Source organism: Electrona antarctica (assembly GCF_951216825.1).
Source record: "Electrona antarctica genome assembly, chromosome: 20".
NCBI classification, from domain to species: domain Eukaryota; kingdom Metazoa; phylum Chordata; class Actinopteri; order Myctophiformes; family Myctophidae; genus Electrona; species Electrona antarctica.
In genome coordinates, this window is record NC_136801.1 from 13,177,941 (window position 1) to 13,196,225 (window position 18,285).

The window sequence follows — 18,285 nt, forward strand, 5'->3', positions numbered from 1 at the left end:
CAGTTTTCTGAAAAGCCTATGTTTCTATATCAGTGGTGCTCAAAGGACCCCAAATGTTATATATGTATTTGGCCGCCGGACCCCCATCTGAAAATATGGTGTTTCAGGGACCCCCTAGAAGCAAAGATTTGAGTTGAAAATGTTTAATGTGAAAAAATAACATTCAAAGATTTGCACACATTTTCACGATCTACAAGCTTGTATATCTGAGCTTGTATATCAGCTATTTTTCAATAGCTAAAGTATAAAAAGTGGTTAACAGGTTGGAGTCCCCAGACGGAGATCACCGTCAAGTTCAAGTGCACGGTCAGTTGCCCGAGACGGAGATTGATAAATAGGACGGAGATTAATGATATCAAAACCGGTCGCATCGCTCCACAGCCTAGGAGCGCTTGTTGCCCAATCCTCGGTGTTGCACAACAGTGACACGTCATCGAAAATGTTCCCTGCCTGTTTAGCGGACGAAAACGAAAATCTTAAAACGTTCATAACTCGCGATCTAAATCATCCCGTCTAATTATGAAAAAAGATCCTGTGTTAGACGGCGCTCCGCGGTCCAGTCGCTAGTCGCGTTAGATTTATTCTTACCTCCCGTTGTTGTCGATCGACTCTATAGTGGTGTGGCTATTTTATGTTAGCTGCTACACAGACATTCACAACAACTTCCGGTCCCCCGGTAAAAGTGGTCCGGGCGCTATAAATGATGGGCACATTTTATTAATGGATTAAATAGGTTCGGGCCCTCAAGGTGTTAAAAGCCAAAGTGACAGATGCGCTCCAGGGTAAACACATTTCATTCTGTACTCTTATGGAATGACAATATAACTCCTTGAAGCTTGAGCTTGGGTTAAGAGGCTTAAGATGAGTGTCTGTGGTGTTGTGATACAAGACATCAGTGTGATGATTATTCTTTTCCTTACTTCAGATGCAAAACAATTGACTGGTAATGTGAACTCTGAGAACCATATGTTTCAAATCAAGCATGTTTTTGTCTAACAAATCTTGGGTGATGGACTGTCCATGGGAGATCAAATGGATTAAGAGTTGGATGCATCCTCATCCAAGCTTTACTTGGTTTTGAGAGGTAGCTACTTTTAGAGCTGCATGGTGTAGCATTGAAAGCGATTAACTATAATCTCTCTATTTATTATTTATATCTCCATTGTTATTGTAGTAGGCCCTTTTACTGTATATAAGTGTGATGAACGCCAAATTGGAGGCTGTTTTAACGTGATTGTGTGTTCCTCATTCTGATGAAGACTGTGTCGAATCGTTAAGTAAGGGATAATATCTGGCTAGGTGGTCATTGTCGGGAGATAATTCACCGACAGGGAGTTTAACCACCGAGGCGAAGCCGAGGTGGTTACACTCCCTGAAGGTGAATAATCCCGTTTATTACATGGCTAACTAACATAAATTAATACATTGACCCAAAACACAACAAAAAAAGTATTCCATAAGTTCGCGCTGGCTGCGTCTGTCCAGCTGCAGGGCTGCAAAACGGAAAACAAGGAAGTGAGTTGATCAAATAGAATCCATTTTCGGGTCCTGCTTCGTCTATTTCTCGCTCAAATGTTTTCAAAAACATTTTTAAGAGCAATGTTTAGCTGTAAAGTGTGTGTGTGTGTGTGTGTGTGTGTGTGTGTGTGTGTGTGTGTGTGTGTGTGTGTGTGTGTGTGTGTGTGTGTGTGTGTGTGTGTGTGTGTGTGTGTGTGTGTGTGTGTGTGTGTGTGTGTGTGTGTGTGTGTGTGTGTGTGTGTGTGTGTGTGTGTGTGTGTGTGTGTGTGTACATGGCTGTCACGTTGGAAACAGCAGTAAATCAAGCGGGGCGCAGCCGCGCAGCTGGTGCTCAGAGGGTTTGATTAGGCAGCGGTCTGTTATACAGCGGAGCGGTCATTATCGACACATAATTCACCGCTGAATTAAGCGATTGACCAATCAGAATCAAGCATTCAACCAAGCCATGTAATAATCTATAATAAAGCCTGGGAGCTTTACAAAGTTACAGTGTGCGGACTTCTATATTTTGTATATAATAGCCCTTATCCATTGTTGGTCCTTCACCTGCCATCCAGTAGATGTGCCAGTTCTATTCTTTCTCTAAAGTAATCGTGTGTGACACTAGGTGCGTTTCCATAAAGCAAAATCTCCTGGATGGAAACACATCAAAGTGCGAATAAGTCTCCATTTTTCGCAAAAACACTTTTTCGCTTGGAGGTTGCGGTTTTAGGCTTTTTCGAAAAAAGGGAAATGCGCAAATAGTGTATGGAAACACTTGCGGAAAAGGTTTTTAATTAGAAAGCATTGAACTCGCATTATATCGCTTTTGAACAGTTGGAAAATAAAATAAAAACCGATGGGGAGGCAGTGGAGTGAACGGTGCATGGGAGGGTGGCTAGAGGGAGAGGGAGTGATGTTGTGGATACATATAAGGTCCCAATTTACTACTACCCGACCCGTCCGATTAATAATTGTGTAGTGTGTTCAAAGATCCCCAACCCGACTCCATATGAAGTCTGAATCCTCCCGAGTTGATCAGGGCGCTCCGATCATTTTGATATCTGGATCGCTAGGCCTACTGTATGGATGCACACACACACACACACACACACACACAGTGTAGTAGACTAAACTTTTATATAACCTAGCTGCCTGGGTCCCTGCAGGCTATTCGATTTCGATCCATGCATATGCTTCATCTATTCTTATATATTCATTGCATAAGATAAGCAACCTAAACGTGTAGGCTAAGTTATTTACAACTGTTTGCAGCTGCAATCAATCAATTTACAGTATAAAAGACCAGTATGCTCCAATCGAGTCCCGCGACATGGCTACATGTGCCCCGAATATATTAAGACAAGCATTACACAACAAATCGTTCTTTGTACGTTCTTTGACTGTATAGGTGTCAATACTGTGAAAGCAGCAGATGCCCGCTGGCTTGCTGTAGACTTGCTGACGGTCGGTCAGCCGCTGACCAGGGATCAGATTACAGCGCAGTATGGTCCTCATTCACAACGGCGTTTACGCTCATAACGTTACGTAACGTGAGCGGAGCGTGAGCGGACAGGCATTTACATGGATTTCCACATTACGTGGGAATTCATGAAGTTGAACGTGAACTTGACGGTGACGTTGTTTGGTCGGAAACTCCGCTATAAGCTGCGCCAGCTCAGAGGGTCGTGTACTGTTTGCGTAGATTTATTCAGAAGGCTTTAGTCTTCATGCTGACTCAATTAAAAGTCCCCAAACCTCAGATAAAATATGTAGGCATGTGTCAACATTGGTCAGCACATAAAAAAAATGATAGCTTATATAAAAGTATCACTTGTATGCCTAAATGCAAGCATTCTAGAGGCAGGTTAGCCTAGAGTCCCATACAGAAACTGCCCCTGCAAGCCCGACACCTTTTTATTTATTTATTAGGATATTTCTAGCATGCGCGATTGCGCTGCTCACTTGACAGCTTTCTACTCGCAGTGCAACGCGTTGTGAGCTTGTAGATCGTCTCTCGCGGACTCGCGCTGCATGTTAAAAAACAAACTCACAATTATTATAAGAACATACACTTATCTGCATTCTGCACTGTACGAATCCAACGTTGTTTAGTGTAGTAATGCCTGCAGTAGGCCTATTGAAATTGTTTTGTTACGGAGCTCCTTTGAGTCACACTGTCTGTGTGTGTGTGTGGACAGTCCAATCTGGGTGAAATTCACATTGGAAAATGAATATAACGGCGAGCCTACGGACAGAACAGATTATTTCTATGGTTCACAGACATGCCGGTCTGACAGACAGACAGCAGTCACGAGGGCTAATTAGCCCTATACAAATATAGAAGTCCACATTATTGCATCAGCGCGTGCAATTCGGCCAGTCATAGTTTTAAGCCAGTGCACCTTAATTAATTATAATATGGGGAACTTATAGCTAGGCTGTAGGCTACTACATTGATCTCATCATGAGATCAATCAAGTTTGGTGCCAAATGTCCCGTGAATCATTTTAATATGACGACATCATGAAATGAACCTGCACTTAGATCTGACAAAGAGGAGGCTACCCGCCGTATATGGTTGAAAATTTAAATAGCTATAGGCCTATGCCTACGTGTCCATGATCAGAACAAATCCATTCTCCACATGGCATTCAGACAGATGACAGTGAGATGATATTAATCTATTCCCCGCATGAATCAATGCAGCTCTGATAAAAATATCGGATATATGTTTTACCTCTGCAAAGGTGTGAGTGAGCAATTGTTCAATAGAAAAGAAAAGGCTTTATAATATAATTGCCAAGTATAGGCTAGCTTGCTGCCTTGGTCCCGAACTTAAATAAATAAATGGCCAAGCTGCATTTTATACGGTAAGTCAGCTTGCCATTGCTGTAGCGGTGCAGAGCAGCGTTCACCGTTTTGTAAGCTTGGGAAAATGATTTATATTGTTTAATGGTAGGCTATAGACAATATAAAGAATCACGCACAAATGTAATGGTATATGGATGTAAAAAAAGAGACTGCAGGTGGTGGTCGTCGCTCCGGCGCTTGACATGGTCAGATCATTTTCTTTTAATTTCCTGTCCTTTGATGGATTGAGTGTCAGTTTGTACAGTTTGTATGGTAGGCCTATAGTGGTATACTTTATACAATGGTGCAAAAACTTGTTTGTGGTCCTGTGGAATTATGAAATTAATAGAGGGCTATATTCATGATATATCTGCACAGCACTGACTGACCGCGGCAGTATAGCCTAATTTCTTTCCAGCAATCATTTTTATTTTAATTTGTGAAGCCACTATACTGGAAAATATCATTATTTTGTTGCATTCCGTCAGGAGGACCTCTATTTCGTTTGAGCTGTAAGGGCAAGGCCTATAGTTCTTTTTTGTTTTTTTTACTGCTGTCTGCTGAGTCATGCTTGACGCCTTTTATGGTGTGAAATGGGGCGTGGATCAATGCAAATGAAGTTATCCGCTGATTTTCCGATCATTTGGCACCCGCTCGCATTCACCTGCGTACCTCACAACATACACCTGCGTACCTGTGGTACACACCGCTCTTTGAATTGCACGGCAAAACAACGTTGCGTGATCGGACGGAATTTCCCGCATCTGTTTACGCTTCCGTTACGCTTCCGTTACACTCTGGTGTATTTCTCCTTTGTGAATGAGGACCTATATCTGTATATGGGGTCCCGTACGAAAATTGAGAGCACGCACAAGCGCATCAAATCCCTAAATCAATGGTGTGAACATGGATTAGGACTACTTTACATGAGCCTCACTTTACTGGCAAACAGTGCCAACTACTGCATATTTAATGAACTTATTTCATATGCGCATTTTATCAGTTTAATGGAAACACCGACAATTCGCTTTTCTTTTTTCGACTTAATGAACATACGCTTCCTTTTTTCGCAAAGGCTTAATGGAACCGCACCTACTGTTACAGTATGTGACACTGTTACAGTATGTGTGCCATTAGGAAAGTTGTGCTTAGCTGTGCAGTTTAATGTGCATTACTGTGCCATTAGGTAAAGGAAAGCTGTGCTTTAATGTGACTTATGTGCATTACTGTACAGTATGTACAGTGCATGCCATTTGTCCGTGTGGCGTGCACATACTTTGTGCGTCTGTGTGCCATCTTTGTTTGATCACTCTGTTGTTGCCGGGCAGATCTTCAAGGAGTTCCCGCTGAAGCGTTGTCCCGGTCTACCGATGGACAACAGCACTGACGGAGACACTGTGCCAGGGAACGACACAACGTGGCTGCTAGGCAACAGCAGCATCCCCGCCGTCGAGGAGAACACCGGGGAGCCCAACACCGCACTGCTGTCTCTGGTGCTCATGGCCGGCACGTTCCTCATCGCCTTCTACCTCCGCAAGTTCAAGAACAGCGCCTTCTTCCCCGGAAGGGTAAAGAACAGACTAGAGACATTACTTGACTTTTTTTTTATGACAGAGAACATTGCGGCAATTATGCACCAATTATTTATCCACTTTTGATATGGTGTCCTTGTTTTGGGCATATGTCATTAATATAGGTGAAGCTTTTGAAATGTTTCAAAGTGTTTGGTTCCCCTGGTCTTTTGAAGGACCCTCCATTATAATTTTTTTTTTTTTTTTGTGGCTTTCACCTTTATTTTATATTTGTGGACAGACAGTAGAAATGGGGGGGGGGGGGGATGGGGGGGGGGGGGGGGGTGACATGCAGTAAAGGCTGTCGGGATTGGGAGTCGAACCCGCGGTACACTGCCAGGCTTGGGCTACCGGCCAAGGGGCCTGGACCACTGAGCCACGGCCCAGGCCAGGACCCTCCATTATTGATTGAGCGACAAAGTGCCCATTGTTGCTGAACAGAAGCAGAATTGGCATGTCCAGCCAGATGTAATATTTATCATTGTCATTTCATGCTAGAGCTTATTCTAAAGCTTTGAATGGATGTGCATAAAATTCTAGCCTGGTAAACCCTCCCGATCGTGGAATTCAATTTCACTTTCATTCAGCAGACCTGATATCATATGATATTGATTATTTCCGTGGCTGGGGTGTTTTACCAGGCTACAGTACATGCAATGCCCTGTATATTGAAATATGTGCTTTAAGTGCTTTAATAAATTATTGCAGTTGCACCAAGTGGAAGTACTGGGTGGAAGAAAACAAGCTTGTACTTAGTAGAGAACTGAAGTCTGACATCACTGTCGCTATCCCCCTCGGTCACGGCATACATTCTTTCAATTTAAAATACCATTGCATTAACTGACGGTGAAAAAGTACAAAGTGGATCACCCAGGGGATAACAGAGTGACGTCAGGACTTCGATACTCTATTGTGAGCATAGACTGATATGATTGGCATTCATACTGTAGTAGCCTAGCCTGGATCCAGCCCAAAGACCCCGCCCACTCTCTGAGTGGACTGCGTCTCTTGGTCTGGTGTTGCACTGTGAACCTATCATTTCTTCGGTACAAAAATGTATTATCCAATGAGAATCGGTGGTGGGGGTGGGTCTAACGAACAACCAATCAGCGCAGAGTCCCGTTTTCAGAGTCATCACGCAGCGCAACACTCACAAGGACTGTCTAAAGAGGACGAGACGCGAAGACCGTACGGGCGACGCCATGTTGCTTATGGTGCTCCATGGAAGGAAAGAAACATGCGCAGTTGAGACCCAGGAAGCTGAACGCGGAAGTGTTGGCTGCATATAGCCCATTGCGCATGTTTCTTTCCTTCCATGGAGCACCATAAGCAACATGGCGTCGCCTGTACGGTCTTCGCGTCTCGTCCTCTTTAGACAGTCCTTGAACACGCAGAGGAAGGAGGGAAAAACAACACCAATGGCTACTGGTTGAGGGAAATTCTAATCCCCTCCCCCTTGAAATCGCTCAGACAGGAGACAATGTCAGACTGAAGCTTCAAGAAAGCTACAGTCTGATAATCAGGCTAGTAGTAGCCTGCAGTTGAGATAAAAGTAAACATATTGTGTTGTTCAGTTCCGTAGGATCATTGGTGATTTTGGAGTACCCATCGCCATACTCATCATGGTGCTGGTGGACTACAGCCTGAAAGACACCTTCACACAGGTGAGACTCATGATAATACTACATACTACATAATAATACTAATACATAATAATAATACAGTTCAAAAACTGCAAAAGTAGCATATCGACGAGCTCAAAACCTGTGGATTGTCACGGTTTCAACTCGAGTCGCGCTTCAAGCTTGTAGATCTGCTACTGTTGATGCTTTAGTGTAACACTGTAGATGTATGATAAGTAAGGCATTCATTTCGAAGTTGGATAATGGAAATTAGAGGTTTCTGCCCGACAGCAACGATATACTGTATTTACAGTGTGTGAGTCACCACTGAGCCACCGCTATTCACCATAGTATTAACTCATGTGTGTTTCTCTCTCCTCTGGTCTGTCCAGAAACTGAGCGTTCCCAGTGGCTTCTCTGTGACCACTCCAGAGAAGCGTGGCTGGGTGATCAGTCCCCTGGGCTCTGACGGAGCGTTCCCCATCTGGATGATGTTCGGATGTGTGCTGCCCGCTCTGCTGGTGTTCATTCTCATCTTCATGGAGACACAGATCACCACGTGAGTTTACGACGCCACACCATGGCGCCGGGGCGTCCGAATCCACCGTGGTGCACACCGGCTTTGTTGAGTGCCTGTATACAAACACAATTGGCATGAGGGAAGCCGGGCGGGGAGCCTGATAATGTGTTTTGCAAAAATCCACCTGTTGGTGGCACTATAACAGGCCAATGTGAAAAGGGTGGGACATATTCCTCAACCTATTAGGAAAGTCCATGAGAGATTTCACGTAAATTGCACGCTGCGTTCATGATTTGAGGCTTTTTGTTCAAAACGGGCCAGTCCTGCAAACTTTGAAAGCCAATGTTAGCCAATTAGGATGGAATATGAAATATCGGACAGATCCGTCTTGAACACATGACTATAGAGATTTGCAGGAGTTTTGGACAGAATCTGGAGGAGTAAAATCAAAAAATGTGTTTTTCAAAAGTAGGCCTCCTGGTGGCGCTATTACAGGCTGTTCTGGAAAATATGCAGAGGTTCATCGTTTGCATCCAGGGAGTGTGCGTGCAAAATTTGGCACCGACCGGTTTAACAGTGCCGGAGATTAGCTGGTAAAAGACGGACACACACACACACACACACACACACGGACGGACGGACGGACGGACGGACGGCAAAACATACTCTCTCCCCATGCCTTCGTGGAGACAATAATCTGAAACCTCAAAAATGATGTTGATTGGTGATTTCTTCCAGACAGAAATTATATCAATTTGGGGGTCCTTGTAAATGTAAGTTATGCACTGCATTTAGACTTTCCCTCATGTAACCAATCTCTCTCCGTCTCTCCCTCCATCTCTCCCCCACCCCCCCCCCCCCCCCCCCCCCTCCACCTCGCCTCTCTCGTCCCACCCCCTCCAGTCTGATAGTGAGTAAGAAGGAGAGGATGCTGGTAAAGGGGACCGGGTTCCACCTGGACCTGATGCTCATCGTGGTGATGGGGGGAACCTGTGCCATATTCGGCCTGCCCTGGATGGCGGCCGCCACGGTGCGCTCCGTCACGCACGCCAACGCCCTCACCGTCATGAGCAAGGCCGTCGCCCCCGGCGACAAGCCGCGCATCCAGGAAGTGAAGGAGCAGAGGGTGACGGGGCTGCTGGTCGCCGTAATGGTCGGTGAGTGTCTGTTGGTGCCGTTATTTATTCACCAACAACGGGCGTTGGGGGCGGGAATCTGACTCGTCGATAGAAATGTGTCGTTTGTACACTCAGAGTTATGGGGGGGTCCTTGAAATGAAAACATTTGAGAACCACTGTACACTAAATGGAACAGAGGAAGTCTGAAGCGGCCAGGAAGTAGGAAGAGTTATTTCCAAAATGGCATATGTGCATAGAGCCTATAGAGCGTTGCAGTCCCGCCCCCTACCGTGGACCAGGAAATGATTCTCCGTTCATTTTCCTCATAGACATTTCAGAAAGTATTTATTTAAAGACGTTTACGCCGCGGACAAAGCCAACTCGAGTCGTGACAAATCATGACAACAAACACAATTTTTGGGGCCGAAAAAATAATTAGAAAGAAGAAAAAAACGGCAGGTTACAACACTTTTTTTGTTGTTTTTCTTCTTTGTAATTATTTGTTTGGTCCAAAATATTGTTTGTGTCGTCATGAGTTGTCACGACTCGAGTTGGCTTTGTCCGTGGCGTAACCGTCTTTAAATAAATACTTTTCGAAATGTCTATGGGAAAAATGCATTGGCATTCATTTCCTGGTCCATGGTAGGGGGAGGGACTGCGACGCTCTATTGAAAAGATGTCATTGACTGAATATGAACAAGTAGATTGTTCCAATCAGAAGGAGCTTTAAACCTTTTTAAAAGGATTTATTTGGAAACTGATTTAGAACATAGATACTGTGAATAAATACATCTTCTCTCTCCCTCTTCCAGGCATGTCCATAGTGATAGGCGACCTGCTGCGTCAGATCCCCCTGGCCGTGCTGTTTGGCATCTTCCTCTACATGGGCGTGATGTCGCTGAACGGCATCCAGCTGACGGAGCGCATGATGCTGCTCCTCATGCCCCCCAAGTACCACCCCGACCACACCTACGTCCGCAAGGTGAAGAACGACCCGTGTTAATAATATATCTAAAATGTATATAGTATCTAAAATGTATATAGTGCTTTTCTAAGCTATATGGTGGGAGGGACGACGACAAAAACTTTATTAGGGGGAAAAAACATTAAGAAAAAGGCTTGTGCTTTTTTTTCGTTGCGTTTGCTGCGTTTTGCGGTTCCGAAAGTAGTAGCTGTGAAGTAGTGTGAACCTGTCACCAAGACCCCAAGTAGGCCTCCTGGTGGCGCTATTACAGGCTGTTCTGGAAAATGTGCAGAGGTTCATCGTTTGCATCCAGGGAGTGTGCGTGCAAAATTTGGCAAATTTGGCTGCGGAGAACGGATAAAATCAACCCCGGTCTGAAAAAAATGTTGGTGGCTGTGTGAAAACGTGATTGACATAAAGTCAACACCTTAGACTAAGGAATAAAATCTATAAAAACAGTCAAATGGTTAGACAGGGGGGTGTGGAACGAAGAGGTCCCAGGTACGGTATACTGTATGTAGTGTGCAAGTGGTTAATGTAGGTTTTGTAGTGATTATCACGATCTGCAAAGTAACTACAGTAACTAAAAAATTTAAATAGTTGTAAAAGTATAACATTTTGCCTCTTAAGTACAGTACTTGAGTTGTAATTAGTTACTTTCCACCACTGGTTGTCATCCCTTTTTTGACTTGTAAACCAGACCATTTTTTATTTTTATTAATGACATTTAAAGACTAAGGGCCTGATTCACTAAGCTGTTTACACCCATATTTTGAGTGTAAAGGAATTTTACAAACTTCCCGCGTTAGTAGTCTAGAATAAGGCATTCTAGCTTTGGTCCCATGTAAAGGTGCGTTCAGACTTGGATGGTTAGAGCGGCGCGATTACATACAAAGTCAATGCAAAGACGAGAATCTGTGCCAACGGGCGTGGCGCGTCCTGGCACGGCACAAACGGGGCGAACCGAGCGTGTGTGTGAGTGAATCAGGCCCAAAGGGTGGACAGGGTATGGAGTCAAGTTGACTATGTATAGAAGGTTTAACCACTGTGTTGTTGTACGTCCAGGTGCGTACGCTGCGCATGCACCTGTTCACCTGCATCCAGGTGGTGTGCCTGGCAGCGCTGTGGGCCGTCATGTCCACCCAGGCGTCCCTGGCCTTCCCCTTCGTCCTCATCCTCACCGTGCCCATCAAGATGTGGCTCCTGCCTCGCATCTTCACCTCCAGAGAGATGGCATGTGTAAGTCTCAGCTCAGCCACACGGGGGCGCACTAGGCTTTATTATAATTCATGACTGGGCTCAAATGAAGGAATGGAATGACTGTTACTGTTCTGCTCCATCTTGTCACAACCACTTAAAATGTAAAGAAATTAAGTTCTGAGTTCTGTCAAAGAAACACTGCTACAGTATATATTGTGTTTCGTAATTACAATTTGAGTTAATTCTCTACTAACTTACATCAGTAGTTCTCAAAGTGGGGTCCGTGACCACCCCAGGGGTCCTTGAGGGGGTTCCAGGGGGTCCCCAGCCACAATCATTTAAACTCCATTATCCATATTTTATAGTTTGCTTCGTGCTATCTTGAAAGTGTTTGAACATTTTTTAAGGTAAAAAGACAACACAAAGAATTCCTGGGGACTTGTTTCCATTGTGGTCCTATGTATAGAGGGTATGCGCATGCATAAAGTGAGTGGCAAAGTGAGTTTAACGTAGTTTAATGCTATCAGACTTTTCTGTTTGGATGGATGTGCTGTCAAGGCCAGAAAGTAGTTTTTTTGCCAATCAGTAGGCGTTCGCACATAACGGGTATGATGATGATGTCACGCGCATACCCTCTATTCAATTCATCAACTTAACATTGTTCTTTCCCCTTTTTATTCTTAGTTGGACGCGGATGACGCAGAGCCCAAGTTGTTTGACGAGCGGGAGGGACACGACGAGTATTCAGAGATGCACATGCCGGTGTAACGTACAATAACATCCTCCTCGCGTACCTCTGCGCTTTAGTTTGACGAGAGGGAGGGACATGATTGATGACGACGCACGCTCTTTAACTTGGTGGACACACACAATGCTGTCGATCTGAGCGATCACTCTCACCAACCAACCAACTAACCGATGCTGGAGGTGGGCCTAGAGGCGTCCTCACTCAGTGCAATTTGTAGCCGCATCACTGTCTGCCTGTGCCCCGTCAGTCCTGCTCCTCCATCGACCGCCGCAGAGGTTACATTGGTGGACATTGGCACGAAAACCACAGCGATCTGCGAACTTTTAATAAGTGGTCGATCATTAATTCATTTTACGCCGACATCAATCTTAAGATCTTAGATCGTTTCCGTCTTGGACGTGTTCGTGACCTAGCTTACTGTACTGTAGCGTTGAACGGGACTTGTAGGCCCTATTAACCACTTAAACCCTCATAGCGAGTCCTTCAGGGCTCTATAATACCGTATTTTCTGTTTTTGCTCTACATGAAAATAGCTGATCGACAAGCTTGCAAACGAGCTTGCCGATCGACTATTTCCAGCGAATGTTTCACAGAGTGCTGAGGGTTTAAGTGGTTACCGTTGCAGAGGCCCTGTTACCCACTTTAAGAGCACTTTGTGGCACAAAAGAATGAATATCAACCGAAGTGTTATAAACCGTGATGATCAGCACGACGATCGTTTCATATTATACTTGTATTTTATTTTTGGAGGGGGTTTTGTGTGCGTGTTTTTTTTTTAAAATATATTTCAGGGGAGGAGAAATCACAAATCAACCGATGAGTTCGCAACGAGTTAGAGTTAGAGTTAGACGGATGATAGACGCGCGTTCATTTTCAACCCTGAAAGGTTTCTCTGATTCACATTGAATATGTGGAGGATTATATTTGGGATACATTCCTTCTTTTTAACGTGTAAACATGCAAAGAGTTATGGTTGTGGACGTTTTTGGCGCTTTAACCCTGTGTCGTCGTGGCTCTTTTATGCTCACCAAGCGCCTTATGAAGGACATGAAAAGGTATATATGCTGAGAAAACAAATGTTTTTAAACGTCTCTTCACTTAGCAGCAGTAGCCACTCGTAGCTCCTAGCACTTTTATAACACAAACAAATCTGTACTATCCCCCCCCTCACGCTCCTGTATTTTATGCAATTGTTTTATATGTATATCTAGTGTGTCCCTGTTGGACTGTTGTTGTATACTTTGCCATAAGAGTCAACGTTGCCTTAGTGTGCTTCTGGAATAACCCCTAATATCCTACTGACGACTAAGCTTGTGCCTCTTGCCTTTAAAATGATACCGTACCGAGTCTGTATTGGACCTCAGCTGTTTTTAGAGTAGATCCTAATTAATATATCAATTAACTGTCGGAGCGAATAGGCTCATAAGGTGAGACATAAGGTGTTATTCTGTGCCTGTGTTGACTGAAGCTGACCAGTAGAGGGGGAGGTCATATTGTGCTGCGTTACCAAAATCAAAGAAACACAATCCTGTATTTCTCGTGTATCACTACATTACCATGACGGTGCCGTCTTTCAGTGTAGTCAGTGTCCACTTATAATAACTTCGATAGACGATTATTAACACAGTGGTGTCATTGCAGTAACCTATGTTTGTAATTGAGGTTGTGGCTTCAGTAGTATCATTGTTTTGGTCTATTGCTGAATCCCCACCACCCCTCCCATGTCCACAAGGTCCTACAGTATAATGGTAATGGTCTGTATATTATAGTATTCGTTTTTGGTCACCTGAGTTCTTACTTACGTGTGTGTGTGTGTGTGTGTGTGTGTTAGTGATGACAATCTAGTCAGCTTATGGGTGAGAGCACTAATTTATTTTCGTTACTTTGTCCGGGTGCCAAATTATGTCTCGTGTAAATAGATAAATAGTTTTGTTTCCAGAACAAACGACTACAGTCCAGTCATCTCTCCTATAACCATATCCTGTGAGTTTTTTGGTTTTTGTTTTTTTTACTTTACATCGGGGTCCAGGACAGGTCACATAATTCACATAATTTTCACATTCACATAATTTTCACATTCACATAATTTTCACATTCACATAATTTTCACATCATTTCACATAATTTTTCTCAACATTCCACAGAGTATTGCATGTTAACTTTAAAAGACTAGTTCTATATCTAACGTTAACAAGATAAAACGTCCATGAGTAGTAGAACTCACCGACCAAACTCCACTGAATTGTGTCGACAATCTCACTACAGTACGTGTGCATCATCACAGACAGGAAAGGCTTATGTTTTAAAGGAAAGGACATGAATAGATTGAGGAGTTATGAATGTACACGTTTATCATGAATTTATTATTGATGATTTAAGCTTTGACTGTGCTTTGAGGTGTGTGTGTGTGTGTGTGTGTGTGTCAAATTGTCTGTTCTCACATGTATGCATTGAAGACACTATTTTGAACTTCAGGGCCCTATCTTGTGCTTTATGTCCTTGTGCTTTTATCTCTAGTCCTCTTGTGTGTTGTTTTATGCTTTAAAAACATTTTTTAAATGGTGAAAATAGCCGAGCTCACAATGCGTAGCTGTAGATCAGCTATTTTCACTATTTTAAAATATAGTATTAGAAATGCCTAAGAAGATTAGGGAATAAGCGGTATAAGGCGCCGTGCAAGATAGTGCCCTCAGTGTAAACTGCCTTTGCCCATAATATCTCATCACCATGATATTGTCTGTAATTAATTTGTGCCTAATGTCACTGAAAATCTTATTAAGTGCCACTGGTGGTGTTGTATCACATGAACAATTGTATCACAAAAAGGTGTTTTATTATTATTACTATTAGACCATAAGCCTGTGGGACCATAATGGAATGACAAGTCTCTCTCAGATGAATGATACTTGGATTGCACTCCCCACAGTTGCCACAGTGTGTCTCATTGCAATGAGTGACATGGTTGCTGGCCCCTTTGAAGAGTATTTAATTAATGAGTTAATGAGTATTTAATAAATTAAAGCATAGCTGAGCTTGAGAAGGAATATTACGGTAATGAAGGACTAAGGTGGCTTAGTGGGATCTCAGTTTTACGTCTGCTAATGTGGACGAAGGTATTGTTTGTGTCACACTTTTAACTCCTTGTGAAAATACTGATACAGTGTAAAATGTTCAATTTCAAAAGCAATACAAAAATCTGAGCATATTATATATTGCTGGTGTGCCCTGTACATACAAATGGTTCAAATATTGATGACAAATAAAAACATACTTTTCTATTTATAATTGGTCATTGTTCTAGGTAATGTTTTCTGCTGTTGAGTCATTCACAACATGTGACTGTGTGGGTGGATTTAATACATATGTTCAGACTAACTTTTAACGTCCTATGTATTAGCCTATATAACTTATCTCTAAATTCCTGGATTTTAAACCAGTTTTCTGCAGACATTTTTACCATTGAGCTAATTGAGCCTGCCTGCTGAAATTGACCAGGTCAAAATTTGTGTCAGATCATGTGTCTCAGTGACCTTTGACACGATCTAAATGTCTGATAGAAGAGCAGGGAGACGTGTATGAGCTATTGTATTAATATATACTCTACCATACAGATTGGATATTTTATTCATTAAAAAAAAGATTAGATATTTTATGTATATAAAAAAAGGTTACAGAGCGTCGCTTTAAGAAGTGGGTCAAGATATTCCCTAATGCTTAGTAGTAGTAGTACTCTTATGTCGCCAGAGCGTTATTGCCAAGGAAAGTGGGCTGGCTCTGCCCTATTGGAGGATAAGTTGTTTTTGTACTCTAGCATTAGCGTTTAACCCCCCCGGCCAGAGTGGGTGGTCCATAGAACCCAAATCCCTGCAAGCCCTCGCTGTAACACAGACACAATGAGAGGAAAGATGTCTGCTTTGTTGCTGTTGGTGCTTAGTGCCGGAGCACTGCTGTGCTGCGCGGACGCCCAGGCGGCCTACAACCAACTCCCTGACAACTACAAGAAGGGAGTGGACATGGCCCTGCAGCAGATCAACACCTATTCTTCAATCCAGCACCATTTTCTCTTCTTCAGAGATATGAAGAAGTCAGACATCCAGGTACTGTGCATGTCTGGTGTTGGTGTGTGAATCACTGTTCAAGTTCCAAGTTGTTTTTGTCCTTCAGCCATATAAATATATTGATTAAGGATAATGTGTGCCTCCACTCCCTCCAGGTCAATAATATAGTGATTAACTGACAGTAATCTTTTGAAGCACTAACTGTAAGCAAACTATGGTTATGGTCTACTGAGCATTTCTGTCAATATAATCATTAGGCTACACCTGTTACACAGTTCATGCCATTTTATAGTTCATAAACGAGTCACCCTGGAATGGGACTTGATCTTATTAAAGGCTAATAATACTCCAATGTTCTCCTCAGCCTGGGTTCAGTGTGACCTACATCTACCATCATTTTCACCTGAAAGCCACAAAGTGCCCCAGGGGAACGGCTGACTCTGGAAAATGCCAGTTCAGAAATGACCGGGTAAGTTAAAGTTGTAACTTTTTGAGTCTATACCCAAAGAAAGACAAGAGAGCAGACTTTGAACAGTGTCAAGACGATCACCGCACTATATCTTGTAGTAGTGCACTGACTGAGCTCACATTTTGCTTGTTCTAACTTGCTTGTGGTATTTGCTTTGTTGTTCTCCCCCCACAGCCTTTAATCGACTGCGCAGTTTGCTACAAAATGTTTGAGGACCGGATCGAACAGGAACCAAAGCCCTATGTCCACTGTGTACACAGGCCGGCCCTCACAGAGGTTCGTTTATTAAGCCAGTGGTTCTCAACCTGTGGGTCGGGACCCCCAGGGCCAGGGGGGTCCCCACGTGATTTTGGGGGGGGTTCCCCCACATGGTTTTGGGGGGGGAGGGTGCCCAGATGACAGTGAAGTGATAATGTAAGGACTTTTCTGCATCTAAAGTAATCAACAAACTCTACTATTTAAAAACTGGTCAATTGGCCAAATTGTCAAATATAAGAGAGGGCAAAAAAGATGACTATAGCCGACCTACAAGATCACAAGGCGTTGTATTCAAAATATTCATCTGTGGAACCAAGTCAAACTAAATGTAATACCTCAACTTTACAATTCCAAGTGCTTGTCTGGTGTCCCCAGTTCAAATATGATTATTTTGGGGGGGGTTGTGGCCTGAAAAGGTTTAGAACCAACCAAGAATTGAAACATTGAATGAAAGTTTTGTTTGAATTTGTTCCACTTTATGTCTCCCTCACTCCCTGACAGGAAATGAAGGTGGACAGAATGAACCATTGTAACACCATGTCCTACATCAACGGACAGCCTTCTATTTTGTTGGTGAAGGGAACTGAGCAATGAATGAATGGCGAGTCCAAGAGCCAAGGTTCAACGGTGGCTTTGGAGCGGTCAGACAGCACAACAGGGTCGTTGTCATTTCATACAGATCATCAAAGCTTTTGAATTCTCTCTGAATATCGTCGCTGTCGGGCAGAAACCAGCTTTCTCCATTTTTCCAACTTTTCATATTTTCTTTTATAAATCGGTGTTTCGTCTGTGTGGGGTTTTATAAGTATTGAACCAATGAAAAATAATTTGAGCGCTTCTGACTATAAACCTCCTAACTCCATTGGACCCTCAAACTGTTGCTCAAACCACCTAAACTCCAACCCAGGTTGTTTTCTGTCATTCTAAACAATGATAGATAAAACGACTATTTCCACATGAATTAACTCCACTTGAGCTGTATTTGGGTAATACTATGATAATATAAGCACACATTCAAGTATCTGACAATTGTATAAAGTCACCATATAGCAACTTGATGCAGTGTTGTGTTTTTTTTCTGCCCGACAGCAGAGATAAGCAAGATGTTTAACACAACCAAGATGTTTCTTGTTCCTTGTCACTACCTTGTGCTACATATTCACTATTGTCTTATTTTCTTTGTGTATTTGTGAGAAACATCCTTGATTAGTAATGTCATTTTGTGGTTGTTTCATATTTTATTGAAGTTCAACTGATGATCGACTTCACGAGGTTTGAACACAGATGAATAAAGTTTTACACTGTACACTCAAAGTCTTTGCCTGATAAAGTCAAACTAAATAACCTGCAAATGCCTTCAGAGGACAGTTGACATAATCTGTCCAGCAAAGGGCCATGATTACTGAA

General features: G+C 43.1%; 2 protein-coding genes across 5 annotated transcripts in view; both read left to right on the top strand.

Moving 5' to 3' along the window:
• The window catches only part of slc4a2b (solute carrier family 4 member 2b), an 86,048-nt gene extending 70,670 nt beyond the window's left edge, over window positions 1–15,378 (top strand). For all 4 annotated transcript variants that reach the window (XM_079489381.1, XM_079489384.1, XM_079489382.1 and 1 more), the window contains 7 exons: window positions 5,679–5,918; window positions 7,496–7,585; window positions 7,936–8,102; window positions 8,967–9,220; window positions 9,994–10,163; window positions 11,211–11,384; window positions 12,030–15,378. In XM_079489381.1, coding sequence (XP_079345507.1) covers window positions 5,679–5,918; window positions 7,496–7,585; window positions 7,936–8,102; window positions 8,967–9,220; window positions 9,994–10,163; window positions 11,211–11,384; window positions 12,030–12,113 — 1,179 coding nt within the window. In that variant the 3' untranslated portion in view covers window positions 12,114–15,378. The remainder of the gene's footprint in view (window positions 1–5,678; window positions 5,919–7,495; window positions 7,586–7,935; window positions 8,103–8,966; window positions 9,221–9,993; window positions 10,164–11,210; window positions 11,385–12,029) is intronic.
• A 573-nt stretch (window positions 15,379–15,951) lies between these two features.
• LOC306912994 (uncharacterized protein) lies at window positions 15,952–18,186 on the top strand. The gene is made up of 4 exons (XM_079489483.1): window positions 15,952–16,190; window positions 16,516–16,620; window positions 16,795–16,896; window positions 17,380–18,186. Exons 1-4 carry the CDS (start codon window positions 15,987–15,989, stop codon window positions 17,470–17,472), a joined length of 504 nt encoding a protein of 167 aa, XP_079345609.1. The 5' UTR covers window positions 15,952–15,986; the 3' UTR covers window positions 17,473–18,186.
• Window positions 18,187–18,285: the final 99 nt, after the last annotated feature.